Source organism: Rhinopithecus bieti, unplaced genomic scaffold (assembly GCF_001698545.2).
Source record: "Rhinopithecus bieti isolate Rb0 unplaced genomic scaffold, ASM169854v2 scaffold_61931, whole genome shotgun sequence".
Taxonomy (NCBI): Eukaryota; Metazoa; Chordata; class Mammalia; order Primates; family Cercopithecidae; genus Rhinopithecus; species Rhinopithecus bieti.
The window spans coordinates 31,527-50,212 of record NW_016823461.1 but is presented as its reverse complement, the minus strand read 5'-3'; the positions used below and the strand labels follow the sequence as shown (position 1 = coordinate 50,212).

Genomic DNA, 18,686 nt, shown 5'->3' with positions numbered 1-18,686 from the left:
TTTTGCAAAATCTCTTTCTAAACCTCAATTATCATGACCCACATAAAATAAGGCATTTCTATTTCCTTGAAATGGACTTTCATCTACCAAAAGCCAAATTTCATTCTTCTTTCACAAGTCTACAATTCTATAATACAATTCTCCGGGATAAACACATCAAGTTCTGGCAAGATTTCCTGAAAAGTTGAGCCAATTCAGGCTGTTAGTAGTCCTTTACTGTCACTAGTTCTGAATCAGGTTAATCTTGGTTATGCTCACTAGAAGTCTGCTGTTCTAACATCAAACTCGACCCATGATTTCTGAGATATTTGTTGATCTTTCCAATAAGATCATAAGCTTCAATTAATGTCAAACTATAAAGCCAAAAAAATCATATCACCCACACCTGAACTCACCTTGAAGTTCTCAGGATCCACATGCAGCTTGTCACAGTGCAGCTCACTCAGCTTAGCAAAGGCGGTCTTGAGGTTGTCCATGTTTTTAATAGCATCTCCAAAGGAAGTCAGCACCTTCTTGCCATGGGCCTTGACCTTGGGGTTGCCCAGGATGGCAGAGGGAGATGACAGATTTCCAAAGCTGTCAAAAAATCTCTGGGTCCAGGGGTAAACAACGAGGAGCCTATGAAATGACACCATATCAGATACAAAATTAGAAATGCAAAAAATCTTGAGGACTTTCCCAATCAACTTGCTAGGGTAATATTCACCCTTCATTCCCATGCATCAAGAACCAATGCTTACCTGCCCAAGGCTTCACCTCCAGCCTCTTCCACATTCATCTTGCTCCACAGGCTAGTGACGGCAGCCTTCTCCTCAGCAGTAAAATGCACCATGATGCCAGGCCTGAGAGCTTGCTGGTGATTGCAGCTGTATCAGAAGCAGATATGTGCTGCTGCCTCTCTGTGTGGCCTTTTATTCTTTACTGCCGAAGTTCTGGCCCCCTGTTCTCCATGGTACTTAAAAGTAATTGGTCAAGGCTGACCTGTGTCCCTCAGGGGTGGAGTCAGGTCCGGAGAGGGTCAGTAGTGACAGATGGATAGCAAGTTTGTGATAATGTGTGCTGGATCCTGAGGCCCTTTTTTGTTGGCTCCTCATCTATCTGCAACACAAATTTCCATTTGTCCCCTTTTTTACCTTCTTCATCGTCTTCCAAAATGATATCCATCTCTCCCATTCTCCTTTTCCAAGAAAGCCTCATATAAAGGAGCAAATCTCAAAACAGGAAAAAAAAGTTTCAGCCAAAGCACATTCAATATTTGCCTTAAAGGTGGTGACAGTGACAAAAACAGGGCCAAGAAAAAGAAAATAAAGCTGTTAAAACAGAATCTCACCCAGTTCTAGCTCTCTTAGGGAGAGCATTGTAAACAAAACTTCTGCACCTTAGTTCCTCTAGGGACACAAAAACCATACATAGTTCCTTCCAGAAACTGAACAGAATAGCAAGTAGTCTACAGTGGGACTAAAACCTTAATCCCAAAGTACAATACCTTGGGGTGATTCCCTAGAGAGGACAGACAGAAAAGATTACATCCAATGATTCCAGGGAATCCTCTCTCTTTTCATTTCTCTATGACCACAGGGGACATTGCCTACTTTGTGAGTATGGCCTGGGGCTCTCTTCTTGCTTGCCTGTCTGTCCTGCTTATACTTCTCACTGGGAAGGGAGCTGAGAAGCCTAAACTCCTAAAATCATTTAAAACCAAAATTTGTCATCAGGGAAAAAAGTAAATCGATATATTAATTAGGCTAGGAGTCAGGGTATATTATTCCTCTGGTGTCTTTTTTTTTTTTTTTTTTTTTAATGTCCCCATTGTGATGACTTGCTAGCTCTTTACCTGGTAGAACTGAAACTGGAAGTTGAGATTTACAGTGTATTCAATTCGATCCATGTGCCTGAAGAATATTGCCTATGCTATATCACTTAATCTGCCTTTATAATACCATTGTCATTACCCTCATATTTTAGAATCAAGGAATAAAGTCACAGAAGTTACTTAACTATCAATGTGACAGAAGTAATGATTGGGGGAATAATAGAAACAGAGTTCCACAAATTCCAGCATTGTTAATTCTAGAAAACTCCCTTACATCACCATAATCTCATTGCCCCAGCCCAGTTCCTCCTTCTGGCTTGTTCTCCATCCATTTCTTTTCTTTCTTTTTTTTTTTTTTTTTTTTTTTTTTTTTTTGAGACGGAGTCTCACTCTGTTGCCAGACTGGAGTGCAATGGCACGATCTCAGGTCACTGCAACCTCTGCCTCCTGGGTTCAAATGATTCTCCTGCCTCAGCCTCCCGAGTAGCTGGGACTACAGGTGTGCGCCACCACACCCAGCTAATTTTTGTATTTTTAGTAGAGATGGGATTTCACCATGTTGGCCAGGATGGTCTTGATCTCTTGACCTCATGATTCACCCACCTCTGCCTCCCTCTCCATGCATTTCTGTCATTTCTTTCGCCTATGACTCCCCTTGCCCTGCCAGATCTGGGAATTTCTCTTCCTACAGTTTCCTGCATCTTCAGGCCCTAGAGGTTCTTGGTCTTTTTTACTTAGCAGTATGGCTTCTGTCTCCCAAGTCAAGTGCCTTTGGGGATTCTATATTCCAAGTTTACTAAGAGTGTTTCTCTCTTCTATAACGTGACCTTGTTATTTATTATATTTTCTTATGTTTGTGATTAAAAAAAAAAAAAAAACACTTGTGGCAATTAAGAATGTCTCCCTTGCTTTTCTCCCATGATTGCAGAAGTCTTTACCTGACTTAATGACTGCCCAGATTGTTATTATTCCAGGCCACTGAATTTCTACTCCATTTTCTGTTAGCTATTAACCAAGGGTATCTTTCTGGGCATATATTCTAACCATTGGCTAACACAGACATAACCAGGAATTCCTAAACTTGTTTTGTGTCACAGGCTAGTTTGGCAGACTGTAAGTGCTCAAAAAATATGTTTTATTGCATAAAATAATATACATTGGATTGTTAAGTTTAATTATACTGAAATACCATTATCAAACATCCAAACTTCACATTTGTGGTATAGTATTTATTATATTTGCTTCTTTATGAAAGCTTTAGATCTAGGATTGGGTCTACAGCTACCTTAAGATCCAAGTAGTGATGCAGATGAATGTTAATTAAAAATATCTGCAATGGGCTGGGCACAGTGGCTCACATCTATAATTCCAGCATTTTGGGAGGCTAAGGAGGGCAGATCACCTGAGGTCAGGAGTTTGAGACCAGCCTGGCCAACATGGTGAAACCCCGTCTCTACTAAAAATACAAAAATTAGACGGGCATGGTGGCGGGCGCCTGTAATCCCAGCTACTTGGGAGGCTGAGGCAGGAGAATCTCTCAAACGCAGGAAGGGGAGGTTGCAGTGAGCCAAAATCGTGCCACTGCGCTCCAGCCTGGGCAGTAAAAGCGAAACTCCATCTCAAACAAAAACAAAAATATCTGCAATGACTACGTTGTAGTATGAAAATATCTGTGGTTTCTCTTTATAACTATGTAATAGGTACTGATGATATCACTCTAGTTTGTTCTTTGCATTCAAAGTAGAAGAAAATGCTAAATTTCAGTTACATGTATGTAAAAATACAGACTTTTTTCTATAAACTTCACCAGCCCCCTAGGGTTCTGTGGACCCCAGATTAAGACTTCCTGGGACAAAATATATAGCCTAGGAAGACAGGATTCTAGGTTTGGAGAGAACATATTTGATCACTCAAGTAAAAGAACAATGAATAGACAAAAAGTTAGCTCAGCTGCTTGTAGCTGGAACCAAGCTGAGCTTGGCTACTCAGAGAAGAACAGTCCTTGAGATAACACAATTTTTTAACCAATTAAGATATAAATCTGGGTTTTCAGGTGGAATTTGCTACAGATCCACAGTATGAAGGCAGTGGCCCTTCCTTAGAACTTGAATGTGAGGGTCAGACATTGCCAAAGTCCAAGGAATAAGGACTAGGTCTCTCAAGGTCAAGAGTTTGGAGAACAGGTTCCTCCCTAAAACAAACCCTATGGGTAATCCCATCATTCTTCCCATTCAGAGTGTGGACACCAGTCTTCTCTTAGATTCAGAGTATGGGGTTGATCCTCTCCTGCTCCCTCAGAGCCAGTTGCAGGGCCTACATTTTCTTTTCTTACAGGTTCCAGACCTGGCTTGCATCCAGGGATCTGGCCCATTCCATGCTTCCTCATGGCTAAAGGTGGTAGGGAGGAGCTTCAAGAAAGGTTATAGCATTGAAAGGCCAGGTTTGTGTCTCAGTAACAAGGCTAATAAATCCTGACTCAGAAGTCAGGTAGGCTGCAGGCAGTCTCATTATTGCTTCGATGCTTGTTGGTTCAACATAAATTGCTGTACCTGCTCATTTTTAAGCATTTTATTTGTTTATCATATAAGATACCATCAAAAATGGATTATTGCCTTTCTTTCCTATATTAAAAGCCCAAAGTTTAGAGGGATAAGTGTTATGGCCATCCAGGATAGATCAGAAAGATTAGACAGTCAGAAAAAGTAATCAGTAAGAATATTCATTTATTGCCTATATAATTAAAATTAGTAAAATAAAATCTATGTATGTCTTAAGACATTTAAGTATAAAGGACTTTTAGAAAGAAACACCCAAATGTAATGAAGATTAATTCCTGCTTCTTTGGGTTTGCTTTAGCATTTGTAATTTCATAAGTTCTATGCAGGATTCTGAAAACTGTAAGATGCCTAATTTAAACAAGGAAACATCCAATATTTTCTCTCTCTCTTTTTTTTTTTTTTTTTTTTTTTTTTGAGATGGAGTCTTGCTCTGTCGCCCAGGCTGGAGTGCAGTGGTGGGATCTCAGCTCACTGCAAGCTCTGCCTCCCGGGTTTACGCCATTCTCCTGCCTCAGCCTCCTGAGCAGCTGGGACTACAGGCGCCCACCACGTCGTCCGGTTAGTTTTTTGTATTTTATAGTAGAGACGGGGTTTCACCGGGTTAGCCAGGATGGTCTCGGTCTCCTGACCTCGTGATCCTCCCGTCTCGGCCTCCCAAAGTGTTGGAATCACAGGCTTGAGCCACCGCACCCGGCCATATCCAATATTTTCTCAAATCTTTCTGGCTAATTACGACATGTATTTTACCTAAAGAGTCAAACATTGTACTGTTCTTAGATGCTATTAGTATGAAAAATTATATAAATTAGATTATTGTTAGGTAAAGTAGGCCCTTCACTTTACTGAATGTTTTCCATGATATTATCTAAGAAACAATTATTTTAAGGAATTTCCTTTACCACAAATAACTTACTTTATTTTTAATTTTAAAATAGGAAAATTGTTAACAAGGCTTGTAAACCACTGATGGGAAAAGGGCTGCTTAGGATTCTAAATTAGCCAGATTTGAAATTATTCTGCTCCCATTATGTATCTGAATTTATATTCTCAGAACAGAAATAGATGTAAGCAAATGATTCTCCTAGATTTTGTATTAGATTTTGCATTAGCCAGGAATGACTTAGATATCACAAGTCATAAATTCTGTGGCTGCCTTGCAGGAAGTCTGTGGCTATTTTCTAGCGTCATTGTAAAGAATGAGAGAATAGACCATAACAAGTGTGCAAACTGTTGCTTTCTTTTTTTTTTTTTACTTTTATTTTAAGTTCAGGGGTACATGTACAGGATGTGCAGGTTTGTTACATAGATAAATGAGTGTCAAGGGGGTTTGTTGTATAGATCATCTCATCACTCAGGTATTAAGCTTAGTATCCATTAGTCATTTTTCTTGATCCTCTCCTTCTCTCACCCTCCACCCTTTGATAGGCCCCAGTGTGCGTTGTTTCCCTCTATGTGTCCATGTGTTCTCATCATTTAGCTACTATCTGTTGTTTTCATAGTGTGCGTCTGCCTCATTTCTCAAAAAGTTTGCAGGTGAGTTTGAGCCAGGGCTGTGGCTCATTCTCAAGAGTGATCTCTCTCCCTGGCAACTTGGAGCACAGATATCCTATTGGGTGACGGACCTCGGGAGCCACTGTGACTAAAGTAGAACCAGAGATACTTGTGAATGTTAATTAAGCAGGCAGGATCGTTAATGGGAAAAAGGAGTAGAAAGCCAGAATCAGCCAGTTATCGCCACACTTTCCTACATCATGGGCCTTGAAGGTTAAAACTTGAGTCTGTCAACTTAGAAAACTCATAAATATCCCATTTTCCTCTGAAATATAGCTTTACTTTCCTGGTTTCTTTGACCTTTTGAGACCTTGAGTAAATAAAGTTGTCTTCATTTATTTTCATGATTAAAATTCTAAAAAATTTTTGGGGTTTTTTAATTAAATTGCATTGCCTGATGTATTCTATGAACTAAGAACATAGAAATAAAACAATACTCTAAAGTAGTTCAGAATGTGCTTTCAAATTATATAAAGAGTTAATTCAAATGAGACTATTTTAAGTGCAGGGCTTTGAATCCTATGTCTAGAAATTTTGAAAAACATCTGATTATATGCTAAGATTCCACCTGTAGCACTGGAACAGAGAAGGCCTTGACTTGGTGATCTTTTTTAAATTCTGAAACAACAGCAACATAAAGCTAATTACTTTTTCTTGCCTATGCATGCTATCTTCAGTACTTTGATTATTTAGTACTGAAACTATAACATAGTATGTTTCCTGAATAAAAAAAAAAATCTGTATTTCTCTGGGGAAGGTTAAAACTGAGGATTGGCAAGTGAGCAAGGCTGAAATGGAAGAAGCAATGATTTCGTTAGACCGCTTTCATTAATAAGATCACCCATCATGAGGAATTATGGGAAACCAGGCCCCTTTGTTTTGTGTTACTAAGGGTGAGGATGCTTAATGATTTTTCCCTCCTCCAGGCTTCTTTTAGCCATCGATAATTCTAGCCCCACAGGAGTTTGTTCTCAAAGTAAATTCCTGCAACCCTGAGCTTATTGAGGCTGAGGCGTCTGTGAAGGAAACAAACATCTCCTCTAAACCACTATGCTGCTAGAGCTCTTTCCTATACTCAAGCCTCATTCAGACCCCAGTGTCACCAGTCTCTTCATGTACCTATTGTTTTTTCTTCTTCTTCGTGCTTGTTTGGTCATGTTTTGTGGGAGGTTAGGGGCTCATTTTATTTATTTATTTATTTATTTAATCAACAGAGATGGGCAAACTCATTTTTTTTTCTTAAGCCTTGGGATGGTGATAACTGGGCAGCGTCAGAAACTGTGTGGATATTGATAAGAGCTCAGGACTATGCTGAGCTGCAGTGAGGGAGGGACCTAGCTAAAGGCAGTGAGAGTTAGAATGCTCCTGCTGTTGCCTTCTCAGTCCCCATGCTTAGTTTCTACACAAGTAGATAAATGGAAAAAGGTGTAAGTTAGTGTTTGAGAGTCCTGCATGATTAGTTGCTCAGAAATGCCTGATAAATATGTCATGTGTGTATATGTGTGTATGTATGTATGTGTGTATATATGTGTGTGTGTGTTTTGTGTTTACAAATATGTGGCTATCATCAAAATGTGAGGGCTAAAGTGACCAGATAACTTGCAAGTACTAGGATGCCAGGAAAATAAATTACATTCCAAAAATCTAACTGAGACTTTAAAAAAAAAAAAAGTGATCCATGGACACAGGGAGGGAACATCACACACTGGGGCCTGTTGGGAGGTGGGGGGCTAAGGGAAGGACAATATTAGGAGAAATACCTAATGTAGGTGACAGGTTGATGGGTGCAGAAAACCACCATGGCACGTGTATACCTATGTAACAAAACTGTATGTTCTGCACATGTACCCCAGAACTTAAAGTATTAAAAAAAACAGTGATCATAAGAGAGGCTCAAATTTAGCTATAAGAGATGGAATGACTCCCAGAATTCTTAACTATAATCTTATAGGATATTCTCATGTATAAATAGAGTATGTTTATCATTAGAGATTTGGCCAGCCAGGAAAGCACAGAAAAAAAAAAAAAAAAAAAAAAAAAAAAAAAAGAAAGAAAGAAAAGGAGCTCTGTTGCCCTACAGTGCGGAGATGTTTTGAACCTTACATAACACTGATGTCCAGGCCAAGGCCATCCTCCCTATGAAGATGGATGAATAAGCCGTATCTGACACCTATGAAATAATGTTTATTTTAGTGGCATGATTGCATTAGGCTATCTGCCTTGGCACAGTTTTTCTTTACTTTTACCTGACTGATGAAAGGAAACAATTGCTTACATAAACATGACTGCGCCAGTTATAAATTTCAGTGTAAATAAACACCCTGGTTTTGATATTCATCTTTTGAGTCTTTTATTTTGGTCAGAACACATTTTCAAGAGCAAATCTCTGTGTACAAAACAAATGAGTCCAATTCTAGAACTCAGTAATTCCATCAAGCCTCTGCCTGCTGAGGGCTAACTAGCTCTACTCAGGCTTAGCACTTTCAGCACTACTCCACTGATTTCTTAGTGTGTGCAAAGCAGTGGATGTGTCAGCATATATCCTTTTACTTGCAGTTGTGTGTGTGTTTGGCTGCTCATTCATTCATTTGAAATTGTAAAATTGCTAAGAATAGAGCACAAAAACAGAATAGAGGAATAAAGTTCCTGTTTTCATGGACTTGATAGTGGAAAGAGCTTGACACTAAATAAGCAAATGAAACATGTTATATACCGATGAGGTTGGGTGCTATGGAGGAAAAAACAAAACAAAACTGAAATGAAGGCCAGAGTGTGATTAGGACAGGGTGAAATGGTATTGCTACTTTAAGCAGTATGGTAGGAAAGTCCTCACTATAAAGTTAACACCGGAGAGGGTACCCATAGACGATGAGGAACCTATTTATATGAAATTGTGATTAAATATTTAAGGCATAGGGAATGGCAAATGTAAATACCCTAAAGATGTAAGATGCTTAGAATTTTCAAGGAATATCAATAAGAGCAATGTAGGATTAGATTAAGTGAAGGGGAGAGTAAAAGATGAGTTCATAGAAGTCCTAAATTATAAAATTTGGGACACTAATAATACCTACATCATAGAGTTGTAAGAAAAAAACTCTCCACACACACACACGCATATATATATATATATATTTATATGAGAACTATATATATGTATCTGTAATAAACACAATATATGTGTGAACAATTATTGTAGAGAATTGTAAAGAATTGACTTTATTATAAGTGATATAGGAAGCTACCAGAAGACTTTGAACAAAGAGGTGACCATATATGACTTACATTTTGAAAAGATTAATTTGGATGCTATATTGGGAAGAAACTGTAGTGGGGCAGTGGTAGAAGCAGGAAGATTGTTTTGAGTCAACAGCTATAATTTAGTTGGTGGTGATAGTGACTTAGACCAGAGTGGTAGCATTGGAGGTGAAGGCAAGGGGTCAGCCTCTGAACACATCCTTTAAGGAAAAAACAACAAGATTTTCTGACAGAGAATATGGAACTGGTGTATGTGTTGCACTCATGCACACTCTAGTGCATGCTAATTTCTGGGAGAGAGTATGTGTCAGAGTAAGGATTTTGAAGCTAGGCAAAGTGAGTCTTTGGGTTGAATTTTGTCAAGGTCTTTGTTCATCACAGTCTCTACCTCAGAATTGGCTTTAAAGTTGGAAAGCTGGATGGGTGGATAGGGAAATGAGAAACCATCTGTGGAGCTTGTCTACACATCATGCCTTTAGCCAAAGTGACATCAACAAGTATTTCTTGGATGCTGACCTCAGGCTTATGAGCCAGGCCCCTCTACCTGAAGGAAGTTCATAGTTTCTTTAAGGAGGGAAAATGGTAAGATAAGTCAGAGAACAATCAGACAGAATTCTGTCCAGTCAGGGAATTTGACGGGTTTTTGTTTGTTTGTTTGTTTTTTGTTTTTCTTGAGACAGAGTCTCGCTCTAGAGGCTGGAGTGCAATGGCACGATCTCTGCTCAGTGCAACCTCTGCCTCCCCAGTTCAAGCAATTCTCCTGCCTCAGCCTCCCAAGTAGCTGGAATACAGGCTCCTGCCACCACGTCCAGCTAATTTTTATATTTTTTAGCAGAGACCAGGTTTCACTATTTGGCTGGGCTGGGTCTCGAACTCCTGACCTCAAGTGATCTGCCCACCTTGGCCTCCCAAAGTGCTGTGATTACAGGTGTGAGCCATCACACCTTGAGGAATTTGATGTTTAGGCTGTGACCTCCACACTAGGAAAGGAAGGTTAACCACTCCCACCCCCCCTTCTTCCTGCGAATACCCAATCACACTGCAGAACAACACCTGCCTTCCCTAGAGGCATGCCTTCATCCCTGATGAGTTGTTCTTCCATGTGTAGAATGGAATAAGAAGGATAGAATTCAATTTAACAAACTTTGAGTACTTACTAGAGCCTAGGCATTGTGTTGACAACTATGTTAGAGAGAGAAATAGACAAGGTATAAACTTTTCCTCAGGACCATCTACATAATTTCTAGGCCCAATATAAAATGAAAATGAATAGGCTCTGTCAAAAATTATTAAGGATTTCATGTCAGGAACAGCAAGGATGTTAAACCAAGCATGGGGCCATCAGGCTATATCTGCTATTCATGGTATGAAAAAATAAACAGTATTCTAGTTATTTAGTGACATCTTTCAAGTTTAGTCTGATGTCACCCTTTAAACACTTCCACTCAACCTAAACAATGCTAGTCTTTCTAGACTCATCCATGGAATTTTTTCCCTACTGTTTTGTTTCTAATGAATTTGTGATTTAAATGGCTCATATTCCAGCCTGTGCCATAGTTATTACACATTTAACTCACTCTCTGTATTCTGCTGTCTGCATAAATACTCTTGAGGTTGATTTCCTTTCTTAATGTTTGCGTTTATGTTAGACATGCATCATGTAGCCTGTCTTCATTCCTATCACAAACATATACTTGAATCAAAAAGTAAGTTTTAGCATAGCATCACTAAATCTTCTCTCTGTGCTCTTAGCGAAACCAAGCAGACTGACAAGAGGTCATTCATTCACCAATGAATACAAAAATCAATGTCAAGTACATGTGAGGTCCTGTAATGGGTCCTGGGCCTGCAAAACTGTCACAGCTGCTGACCTCAAGAAGCTCAGTGGAGATATAAAATTCATCTGAAAATTCCTCACGGGTCTGTTGAACTAATTTATCTGCCTCCTTTAAATTTGTTCCTTTTTGTATAGTTCCTTAAATCATGTCACATTTCTGAAACATCTTTGCCACTGAGAACTCCTACAGAAGCCAGCTTCAAAGCCATTCTTCTGGAAGCCTTCTCTGACCCTTGACCTGTTTTTTCTCCCTGCGAGCATTATCTCTGTCATTGTTTTTCGTCCTCTTGTAGTCCTGCACAGTTACCCACACAAGTGAACCCTTTCAGCCCTCCTGGAGGAATGTTTCTTTCCTTTCAGGACCAGCGTTGCCTACATTTTCCCAATAGCACCACAACTGGCCTGAGATGTGTCCTTAAGGTGAGAGCTTCCCAGTAGCACCCCTAGTCAGATCTGACCCTGTACATGAGCATGTCCTCTAACAGCACTGGCCTTTTGTCACCGAGCTGTCCAGGGGTGCCTTCAAATGGCAAACAAGGTTTGTTTTCTTTTCCTTTTTTCATGCCTTCCTCTTCCGTATCTTTTTTTCAATCCGTGTCTCCAGGACTCTGTGCAATGTACACATTCAGTATGTGAATCCTAGAAAGGTGAGAGCTGAAAAGATCCTTTAGCCATCCAGCCCTGCACATAATTATATATAGGAGGAAGCCTGTATGTAAGGTTTTGCCCTGGATTATAGGGTGCATGGGAACGTGTCAGGGAATTCACTAGCATAGGCTGTATGCTTCAAACGACTCTAATAGTATTTGATTAATGACAATGCATTTTATGAACTAAAAGTCTATACCCATGTTTTAATAAAGCCTGATTCTGCCACTTCTAAGGTATAGAGGCCACCTGCAAGATAAATATTTGATACACAATAACTAATCACTATATGGCAATTGATAACAATAGCAAATATATATATATATAGAGAGAGAGGAAATAATATATTCTAGAATATGTCACATTTTAACTCAGGCATCCATTTTCTTTATAATGCTGTTTGAGGTGGAGTTTTAGTCAGGTGGTCAACTTCTCCTTTTTCTTGCCATCTGTCCTATAAGCATCCTGCTGGGGACCCAGATAGGAGTCATCACTCTAGGCTGAGAACATCTGGGCACACACCCTAAGCCTCAGCATGACTCAGCATGATTCAGCATTGCTGTGCTGGAGCCAGAGGGTTTGCCTAGAAGTTTACACAAAACCAGGAGGCAGGGAACAGGGCATTGACCCCAAGTGGAGCCTGGCCAGAACTACCCATGCTTGAACTATGGGAGATCACTAATGGAGACACACAGAAATGTAACAGGAACTAAGGAAAAACTGAAGCTTGTTTAATCAGAGATGAGGAGGCTGGAAGGGATAGAAGGAGCTGGGCTTGTAAAAAGTAGAGTAATCATTCAGCAAATGGTTTTGAAGCACCTGCTGGATGGTAAACCCTATTTTCAGTGCTTGAATCATAAATAAGAATAAAACATGTATTTTATTCCCTGCAAGAGTCCAAGTAAAAAATAATAATGAATTATAACACGTGCTCTGTTACCTAGGCTGGAGTGCAGTGGCACGATCTCAGCTCACTGCAACCTCCACCTCCTGGGTTCAAGCAATTCTCCTGCCTCAGCCACCCGAATAGCTGGGATTACAGGTGCACACCACCTTGCCAGGCTAATTTTTGTACTTTTTATAGAGACAGGCTATCACCATGTTGTCCAAGATGGCCTTGAACTCCTGAGCTCCAAGCAATCCACCCACCTTAGCCTCCCAAAGTGCTGGGATTACAGGTGTGAGACACCATGCTCAGATTTTCCATATTTAATAGAGGTATTTAAGGATGAAAGAAAAAACTGTTTCTCTCACTATGGATTATTTTAGAGAGTGGAGAATGGTCAAGAAGCTTTTTTTAAAAATTAAGAAAACATAAGTTGGACCTTGAGAGATGGAAATTTATTTTTTGGATGGAGAATACCCATTCTCTACCTCCCATCAGGGCAAGGTACAAGGAACTAGCTAAGACACAGTGAGACAGGGTGGCTTTGTCTTAGGGGCCCCACTGGTACCTAGATGAGGAGGCACCTTCATTACTCCTCACAATCAGCTCTGCGTTTCTCCTCTCTTCTACGTCAGAAATTTTGTAAGTCTACTAGGGTCAGGCAGATCACACAAGAAAAGAGGATGCCAGGTAAGGTCTGCAATGAGTATGAGCCCATCCCTGATGAATTAAGTCAATCAACACTTTAGCCAGCCAAATGTTGCCATGAGAGATTAGGAGGGGCCCAATGAGCCCAGAAATACCACCTACTTCTTAGATGATCTTGAGTAAGTTGCTTAACTTCTTGAAGTCTCTGAAATATAGGATGATAACATGTATTAGCTAATAGAATTATGAGGATGAGATTGGTTTATTGTGTAAAGAGCTAGGGACACAGTATATATTCAGTAAGTATTTTCTGTTACAGTATTATGATAAATATATACTTGCAACAATTACAGTCGCATGCTACCTTAAAGAATAATTGGAAGTACAGTTGTTCAGAGGTATTTCTTGACTGTGAATGTTGGCAGCAGATTCAGCTTATTTTACAACACTATTCAGACCTCCCACAATAATTCCCTAGGAGACATTTAGACAACAAGCCATCATGTTGTAACTTCTCATCTGTCTTCTCTCGCTTACCCTCTCATTCACCCACCTCTTTTGCTCTCTGTTTCTGTGAAAGTACCCTTCTACTTAGCCTGCTTCTGACCAGTGTGCATGTCACTGGGTAATATAAGACCTCTGAGCTTTGGCTTAGAAGGCAATATAATAATAGCTAATTTTTGAGAAAGAGGAACTCTAGCCCATCATGGATGACATAGGGAGTTCTGTAGGACTGAGTTCTTCCATTCTTTTTACAGATGAGATAGACAATGTGAAGCCCAAAATGATTGTAAAGTAGTTAGCATATGGATAAATGGCTTGCACTGGTAAATTTTGGGGAAACTTTGTTGTCAGACCCTGCAAAGGGAGATGCAGAGAATTTGCAGTTTCTTCTCATTTTTTTGTATACCTATCACAGTATCACAGCACTATCCCTAGCATAGTTTAGGGCCCTCGGTTCTTGACCCTAGTTAGAATTTCACACAAACTTAAACTAGACAAATATACGTATGTTTCTGAGGCAGTGAGATTACTACAGGATGAAGACAGAGCCAATGGGTTAAACCAGAAGAGTAAATGAATACTATAATATATAAACACTCCCTTTAACGAAAGTTGCAGCTTGACCCAGGGTTCAAAGGGTAATTTGGGCAGGCATGGGCCTTCAGTTTTCTCAAGTATCTGCTTATAATCTGTCATATGACAATCTCTGTAACCCAAGAGAGAGTCTCTTTATTCTGAACTTGTTTCTAAATTTTTATTTACCTCTTTCTCCTTCAAACTTTCCTGAGGAGATGAAATTATGTTTGAGGAAGTATGATCTGCAACTGTGGCTTAAACCATAACTTCCAGTCGCCAAGAAGTAAAAGTAAGAAGAAAGAGCCACAGGGCAGGAATATCTACTTCTAATTTCTTGGGTCCACAGTATCTGAGTTGGTGTTTTGCTGCTGAAAAAACACTGTCTTCCGTGGTTGCAGAACTGCGCCTACATCCTAGCCTCACTATTTAGTGGCTCTGTAAGCTTGGACAGATTATTTCATCTCTTCGATCTTCAAGTCCCCAGTTAATGAGAGCTCGTGTAATGTAGACAGTAGGAGAGCTCAGACCATCTGACTTCTAATCACTAATTATCTACTTATTAGCTTGTGCTTTCCATAAGTTGATTTACACTACAAGTACATTGGGCTCCTCATCAATAAATGAGGTAATAATCTACTCCTAAGTATTGGTGTGAGTAAAACTAAGTTAATTCATATAATATACTTTTTTTTAATGAAAGGATGTTTTATGTTTATTTCCACCTTGTGCTCAGGCCTGAGCCGCAAGTACATTAAGACACTGAATGATATCACCCAGAGAATATGTAACCAGACAACATACAAGACTGAGATGCGCAAGTGGTGGTGGTGGTGGTAATTCATGCAGAAGGAACCAGATGGTAAAACAAAAATTGCAGAACACACCAAATGATCAAATCTGACACCTTTAGGATAGGCAAACTTGATTGCTGGGTTAAGAACCCTAGAGGTCAGTTAAGGTGGGCAGTGAAGGGGTTTTCTCAGATTAGATTGTCCTGACATGTACTGTTAAACCTATACATCTAATTGCCAGCAAGTACTGTACATATAATTTCATGAGAAACCAAGTCCTTAATGGGAAAGGTATCCTTTTGACCAGATCTTATGGCTTAAATTGGTCAGGTTTGGAAAACCTCAGAGTCTCCATAACCAAAGCTAGGGAGAGGCTCTATATGCTAGAAGCAGTACCTCATCACTGCAGGTGGTCTGGGCCTTAACCCTCTGCAGGGAGACTGACTGCAGCACCTAGTACCTGGCTTTTTAGACACTATATAGGAATTCCACCATAACTAAAGGATGTATAAACTTGACCTACAGACTAAATCCCAATATGCTTCCCTCAAGAACACCAACAGTGTTCAAGCTTAGCTTTGTTACAGAAAATGAGGTCAGGTGTGGTGGCTCACACCTGTAATCTCAGCAATTTGGGAGGCCAAGGCGGGTGCATCAGCTGAGGTTAAGAGTTTGAGACCAGCCTTGTCAAAATGATGAAACCCCATCTGTACTAAAACTACAAAAAGTAGCTGGGCATGGTGGCACACGCCTGTAATCCCAGCTACTCAGGAATCTGAGGCACGAGAATCGCTTGAACCTGGGAGGCGGAGGCTACAGCGAGCTGAGATTGTGCCACTGCACTCTAGAAAAAAAAAAAAAAATGAACCATAACAGATGTCTCAATTTGTGACATTAGTCATCTTGAAGAACACCTCTAAATGTATGAACTCAATGCACACTGGTCCAACCTCTTATTTCTGGCTCCTTGCTTTTCCTGCCTCTGCCTACCTTTAAGAGACAGGGTCTCACTGTAGCACCCAGGCTGGAGTACAGTGGCATGATCATAGCTCACTTTGGGCTCAAGCAATCCTCCCATATCAGCCTCCAGATCAGCTAGGACTAGGCATGCACCACCAGGCCGGGCTAATTATTTTTTGTAGAGACAGCGTCTCACCATGTTGCCCAGACTGATCTTGACTCCTGCCCTCAGGTGGTCTTCTGCCTCAGGTAATACATTACAGACAGTGAGCCACCATGCCCAGCTGCTGCCTACATTCTCAATATTCCACTCAACAAACATTGAGACTTCCTGGGTCTGGAAAGTAAAAAAAAAAAAAAATCTAAGTACTATGTTGAATTAAGCAAACAAGTGATGTTTCAGAAGTAACCCATCACTGCCTAAAACAAAGCCTACATCAATACTCTAACTCAAACAAGGACAGACAATTGTTATTTAGTTTTTATTTCATAATCATAAACTTAACTCAACTCTGCAATCCAGCTAAGCATGGGAGGGAACAAGGAAAACATGGAGCCCAAAGGGAACTGCAGCGAGAATACAAAGATTCTAGGATACTGCAAGCAAATGGGGTGGAGGGGTGCTCTCCTGAGCTACAGAAGGAATGGTCTGGTGGTTAAGATAAAACACAAGTCAAACTTATTCAAGCTGTCCACAGTCAGCAAGGGTGATCTTCTTGCTGGTCTTGCCATTCCTGGACTCAAAGTGCTCTGTGGCCTCCACAATATTCATGCCTTCTTTCACTTTGCCAAAGACCACAGGCTTGCCATCCAACCACTCAGTCTTGGCAGTGCAGTTGAATAACTGGGAACTGTTTGTGTTGGGTCCAGCATTTGCCATGGACAAGATGCCGGGACCTGTATGCTTTAGGATGAAGTTCTCATCATCAAATTTCTCCTCGTAGATGGACTTGCCACCAGTGCCATTATGGCATGTGAAGTCACCACCCTGACACATAAACCCTGGAATAATTCTGTGAAAGCAGGAGCCCTTATAACCAAATCCTTTCTCTCCAGTGCTCAGAGAACAAAAATTTTCTGCTGTCTTTGGAATCTTGTTTGCAAACAGCTCAAAAGAGATGTGACCCAAGGGCTCGCCGTCGATGGCAATGTCGAAGAACACAGTGGGGTTGACCACAGCTAATAGTACAGGATTTTCCTCAGTGGCAGTGTCTGCAAAGCCAACTTTTTTTTTTTCTTTTTTCCGAGACGGTGTCTAACTCTGTTGCGTAGGCTGGAGTACAGCGGTGCAATCTTAGCTCACTGCAACCTCCGCCTCCCGGGTTCAAGTGGTTCTCCTGCCTCAGCCTCCTGAGCAGCTGGGATTATAGACGCGTGCCACCATACCTGGCTAATTTTTTGTATTTTTTAGTAGAGAAGGGGTTTCACCATGTTGGCCAGGCTGGTCTGGAACTCCTGACCTCAGGTAATCGCATTGCCTTGGCCTCCCAAAGTGCTGGGATTACAGGCATGAGCCACCATGCCCGGCCTCATATAATAAACTTAAATTTTATTCTAGCATGTACTAAGTACTTGAGAGGTGTTATTTATCATTAGTATTAATTACAATATGTTCAGTAATACATACCTCACAGAATTACTATATGTAATGAGATTATTAAATATCATAAAATGGCACCTGATGTATAGAAAGATTTCAGTAAATATTAACTCCCATTTCTCTTTCATTTACCTCCAGCCTAAATCTACACTATTTCCTCGTGTCTCTCATGTGGTTTCTAGTCCCTTCACCATTTTGTTTCCCTCTCAACTCCTGTGCAGATTCCTAAAAATTTCTCATGTTCAGAACCTTGGGCTTCCATGTTTCCAGTTAAGTGAGATTTTTTTAGATGGCAAAGTTGCTGTTAGACAATTTCATCTGTGCCCTGCTTAGAAGCTTAATCTTTAATGAAAGCTAAGCTTGGACTTTGACTGAAGCATCTGGTTAGATGGTTCTACTGGAGGAGGGTCCCAGTCCATTGCTAAATTAACATCAGGCTCTGAGACTGGCACCGTATCTCTAACAGTGGCTGGTACTATCTTCTGGAACTTGCCTGCTACGTTGAGACCACTGACCCATAGGAAGCCCATAGCTCTGTCCTGAATTGTTAGGCCACTGGTCCAGAGAGTGTGCATCTCCTTTGATCCTCATAATAACCCCACAAGATAGACACAATTATCACTCTTACTTTATAGATGGTGAGCCTGAAAACATTGGAGTCAAGGCACTTGTCCCTAGCTGGGGGGATAGGGGAGTAGTCCCATGTAGTAGTGGAATGAAAAATGCTGCTATGCTGTGCCTCCCCCACCTTTCCCATGCCTGCCCTATACTCATGGTCTATCTCTCCTGGCTTCTGGGAGGCATGGACTCCACCCAGCGCCACCAACCTGACCTAACCACCTATCTGAGCCTGCCAGCTTATAACCCATTTGGGCCCTGATAGCTGGTGGCCAGCCCTGGCCCCACCCTCCCTGGGACCTCTGATAGACACATCTTGCACACCAGTGCCCAAAGTCACCATGAGGGTCTTGGGTTCACTGAGTCAAAATTCCTTGAAATCCAAGTCCTTGGAGACTCCTGCTCCCAAATTTACAGTCACAGACTTCTTCATGGCTG

At 40.7% G+C, this 18,686-nt stretch overlaps 1 protein-coding gene and 1 pseudogene across 1 annotated transcript in view; both read right to left on the bottom strand.

Moving 5' to 3' along the window:
- Positions 1–13,404, bottom strand: part of HBE1 (hemoglobin subunit epsilon 1) — a 14,538-nt gene extending 1,134 nt beyond the window's left edge. Inside the window, exons 1-3 of the mRNA XM_017861620.1 lie at positions 13,362–13,404; positions 741–1,098; positions 396–618 (exon numbers count right to left, since the gene is read on the bottom strand). Of these exons, the coding sequence (XP_017717109.1) occupies positions 396–618; positions 741–832 (315 nt within the window). The 5' untranslated portion in view covers positions 833–1,098; positions 13,362–13,404. The remainder of the gene's footprint in view (positions 1–395; positions 619–740; positions 1,099–13,361) is intronic.
- A 3,213-nt stretch (positions 13,405–16,617) lies between these two features.
- LOC108521660 (peptidyl-prolyl cis-trans isomerase A pseudogene) lies at positions 16,618–18,205 on the bottom strand (annotated as a pseudogene).
- Positions 18,206–18,686: the final 481 nt, after the last annotated feature.